The sequence below is a fragment of the Colobus angolensis genome, unplaced genomic scaffold (genome assembly GCF_000951035.1).
Source record: "Colobus angolensis palliatus isolate OR3802 unplaced genomic scaffold, Cang.pa_1.0 Scaffold642, whole genome shotgun sequence".
NCBI classification, from domain to species: domain Eukaryota; kingdom Metazoa; phylum Chordata; class Mammalia; order Primates; family Cercopithecidae; genus Colobus; species Colobus angolensis.
In genome coordinates this window covers 63,965-68,613 of record NW_012120066.1, presented here as the reverse complement: position 1 = coordinate 68,613, position 4,649 = coordinate 63,965, and the positions used below count along the sequence as shown (strand labels likewise).

Genomic DNA, 4,649 nt, shown 5'->3' with positions numbered 1-4,649 from the left:
TATGGTACTACCAGTGTTACTAATATATGAGACCCACTCCAGTCCCTTCCCTGGAGCCTGGCGGACCCAGCTCATGTCATAGCTACTGAAGGTGAATCCAGAGGCTGCACAGGAGAGTCTCAGGGACCCTCCAGGCTGGACCAAGCCTCCCCCAGCCTCCACCAGCTGCACCTCACACTGGACACCTGCAAACACAGAGACACCCTGGTCAGAAACTGCCACACAGATCCAGTGTTTCTCTCACTCACATCCACACACACTCAACCTCTCTACTTTTCCATGAATCACCTTCTAAAATAGCAACAAGGAGAACCCAGCTCAGCCCCAGCTCCATGGTGAGTCCTCTGTGCTCAGGGCTGGTCACCAAGTGGAAGTGCCTTGGAATCCAGGGCTAAGGCTCCTCTCTCAGAGCTGCAGGGTCAGGGTTGGGTCGGTTTTCATCTGTAGAGGGAGGGCCCTATTTGCATGTCTCCTACTATATAACAAGCTCTAGGTGGGACGCTGGAGGAGTAGGCGGTACCCAGACAAGACGACGGTGCCCTGAGAAGTTTTATGACAATGACGGTATTTGGAAAATGCGCTGTCTTATGAAACTGTGCTGTGGTAAACACTTTGCCATGATCACCCGATTTCATTTTTAAATATTAGTGTAAGCTGTGTTATGTAGGAGTCAGTATTTTCTCCATTTACAGATGTGGAAGTGAACCCACACATGGAGGGGACTCTGTGTGCATCTAGGAGCTCATGTGTGGGATTCGCCCTGTGCGCCTCGTCACTGGCTCTGACTGCTCCTTAACCAACTCCAGGACAAAGCTGGATGTGTTAGTGTTTTTGTCAGAACCCACTTTCCATAATAAGAGCACATGTGGTTTTGCTGCACTCCAGCACTTGCCTGAAAATATGGAGAGAACTAGGGTCCAGGCACATTAATTTTCAGGTACTTCTGACATTTAACTTATTTTTTTTGTCTTTCTAAGTTTCCATTTGTTTGCTTGTAATACATTTTATGATGCTTAATTAAAAGGTAATATACTTCACACATTTAAAATGTACAATTAATAAACACGATGAGACTGTCATCATTATCAAGAAAGTGGACAAGTGAATTCTTCTCAATGTTTCCTCATGTTCTGCTGTATTCCTCCTCCTCTCCCCTTCCCTTCTTCTACCATTTCCCCAGGCAACTACTGATCTTCATTATGTTACTTTAGATGCATTTTTATTTATCAGAATTTATAAAAATGAAATAACATAGTATATATTCTTATTTGTTTGACTTATTTTACTCAACATAAATACTTAGATATTTTACCTTGTTGTTCTGTGTCTCAGGCATTAATTTATTATAAGTGATGGGTCGCATTCCAGTGAACACATTTACCATAATTTGTTTTTCTATTAAGCAGTTTAACAATATTTGCATTCTTTTATTACTCTGGGTCTTACTAAAAAATCTTCTACACAGCTTGGAAATGGACATAGATGAATAATATATTTTACTTATTTTTTCAACAACAATATCAACAATAACACATAAACAGAGAAGCTGGAATTTTTCAATTTTTTTTGGAGACTGAGTCTCACTCTGTCGCCCATGCTGGAGGGCAATGGCACCACTTGCAAACTCTGCCTCCTGGGTTCAAGCGATTCTCCCTTCTCAGCCTCCTGAGTAGCTGGGATTACAGGTGCCCGCCACCATGCTAGGCTAACATTTTTGTATTTTTAGTAGAGACAGGTTTTACCATGTTGGCCAGGCTGGTCTCAAACTCCTGACCTCAGGTGATCAACTCACCTCGGCCTCCCAAAGCGTTAGGATTACAGGTGTGAGCCACTGCAACCAGCCAAAAATTTTTCATAATACTTTAGATACTTGAAGTTTTAACGTAAACATCAAATGTGAAATCTAGGGAGAGACGAGTTGAGACTTGTTGAGAGTAACAAAGCTGGGGTATGAGTTGAATTGAGGCAGCATATGTCATAAAATGTAGGCGCTACAAGATGAAAACACACTTATACATTGGATTGCTTGAAGTCAAGTGTGGTAAATGTGCTATAGTGTGAATTTCTAAGAGACCACATCCTGAAGAGCTTTCCTATCCTATTGAATCCCTTTCCCCCAGAATGGGGACAGTCAGAGAAATCTTTCGGTCCCAATGTGTCTGTCTAGGAGGGAAAAAGTGCCCACACTTCTGAAAAGCCTTCAGACCCACCCCATTGGAGAAGTAAGAAATTACCCTACAGGGGCAAGTCACCAAAACCACTTAAGGGCACCGCTTAGGAACTGAGATGGGAAAAGGGGTCTTCACCTGAGTTCCATTGAGAACTACCTCCCCTCTCTTTCTTATTTAATCAGAGCCCTGATCTGCAGTTCAAGTCAGCAAATCTGGAAGGTGATAACACCAAAAGAGAACATTGGAGCTGTGGGAGGGAACAACTGGGGAAAACAAGAGGACTCCAACCCAGGGGAAAGAGCAAGAACACACAGACGGACATCTCATCGGGAGGAAGTTCAGAAACCCTGGAAAGCTGACGCCCAGACTCAGGGTCACAATATGAACCCAGGAAAGGTCAGAAAATCTCCCTTTATTTTGTTGCTTTCCACCAGTTTCACAATTGTCACTTAAATAACATTTTAATCCACCTAAGAGAGCTGAACATGATTCTCTGGAAGAGGGAACAAGGTCAAGCGGCAAAGCCAAGCAGGAAAGAAAAACAAGGTCTCACTGGAGGATCTGAAGTCTCTGGTGGACGCAGAAGAACAGACTTCAACTCGGACGTCCACTGCAAAAGAAAATGTCAAACGTAGCTCTGAGAAGATTCACAGACACTCCCACAATAAAGTCCTGGCAAAGACAAAGTGTGATCCAATACAGGCAGAAAATGCATAAAATGAAATAATAGACCAGTAACAACTGTCCATCCCAACACGTGTGGCTATCAACAATTATTACGTACATTAATGAGAAATACCAAAGTTGTAATAAATGAATGATCAGCGTGAGATTTGTAAATGATACAGATATTATAATGATCTAATTAAACAATATATGTAAAGTAGCTCTAATTCATATGCAAGAATCTCTTAGAGCAACTATGAACATAATGCAGGACTAAATAGGCAACTGAAATATGAAAATACTAAGAGGAAATCAAACGGAAATGCGTAAGAAATCAGAAGCAATGCCGTATAAACATCGAGCAAGCTTTGGGCACAGTCCTCAGTAGAGCTGGCTCAGCTTTTAAAGGAAACCACGCACTTAAAATGTCACTAGAAATTTCACAAAGTAAATGGCAAAGAAAAGAAAGTGAAGAAAGAAACTAAACATTAATATCAAAATTATAGTATATGTGTATTTTAAATCTGAGAAGGAGAAATTATAAATACAGAGAAAGTATTTGAAAAAATAATGGCTAAGAATTTTCCGCATTTTGTGAAAGACACTGAACTACGGATCCTAGAATCACAGAGAACCCCAAGCAGAGTAAACACAAACAGATACAGACACACACACCACACATACACCTTGGACAGAGTGGTACACAAGAAAAAGCTTACACATCACAGACAACACACACATTTCCTGAACTTCGTTCATCCTACTTAGTTGTTTTAAAATTATTTACATTTATAGTAATAAGTAGTAGTCTAAAATTAAAATATTTTATGCCTAAGTCTGTCTATACTTAGCATGTCAAATACACAGTTTGGTGCAAATGAATGTAACTACATTGTTAGTTAATTCGCTATTTCAAAGAAAAATGGTATTTATTCCTGTCTCTGTGTTGAATCATCTGTAATGTATGCCAATGAAATTATTTTTAATTAAAGAGTGTTTTAAGTGGGCATATAATAACTGTTTATACTTATGGGGTACATTGTGACATTTCAATACATGTGTGTCTTGAGGTATGACCAAATTCAGAACAATGAGTCAATTAGTCAGCTCAGACACTAACATTAATTTGTGTTGGTAGCATACAAAGTTCTCTCTTCTGATTACTTGTAAACAGAAAACGTACAATATGTTGTTAGCTGTAATCACCATACTGTGCTGTGGGACACTAGAGCACATCCCTCCTGTCTACCTGTAATTGTGCATTTGTTAACAAACCTCTTCTTATCTCTCAGTTTCCCCCCATTCCCAGCCTCTCATGACCACTACTCTACTATTTACTTCTGGAGTACCAACTTCTTAAAAAATTCTATATAACACAGAAACGCCGTATTTATTTGTCTGTGTCTGGCTTGTTTCACTGAAGATAATGGTGTCCAGTTCCATCCATGTTGCTTCAAATGGCAGAATTTCATTGTTAAGGCTGAATAATATTTCATTGTGTAAATATATCATGTTTTATTTATCCGTTCAACTGTTGATGGACACATACGTTGATTTCATATCTTAGCTATTGTTATTAGGGCTGTAGTAAACATAGGTGTACAGGTATCTCTCCAATATTACTTTTTTCTTTTAATTATTTAAATAGGTATATGTTCAGCAGTTGGATTGCTGGATTATATGGTAGTTCCATTTTTTTCCCTTTGATGGCTGTACTAATTCACATTTCCACCAGTGGTCTATAAGAGTTTTCCTTTCCAGGCCAGGCGCGGTGGCTCAAGCCTGTAATCCCAGCACTTTGGGAGGCCGAGA

At 40.0% G+C, this 4,649-nt stretch overlaps 2 gene segments (V, D, J or C); both read right to left on the bottom strand.

Moving 5' to 3' along the window:
• LOC105527716 overlaps positions 1 to 413 on the bottom strand; it is a 5,676-nt gene extending 5,263 nt beyond the window's left edge. The window contains 1 exon segment of the V gene segment in view: positions 289 to 413. Coding sequence covers positions 289 to 334 — 46 coding nt within the window.
• Positions 414 to 489: 76 nt separating this feature from the next.
• The window catches only part of LOC105527715, an 18,887-nt gene continuing 14,727 nt past the window's right edge, over positions 490 to 4,649 (bottom strand). Inside the window, 2 exon segments of the V gene segment in view lie at positions 490 to 540; positions 2,725 to 2,781. Coding sequence covers positions 490 to 540; positions 2,725 to 2,781 — 108 coding nt within the window.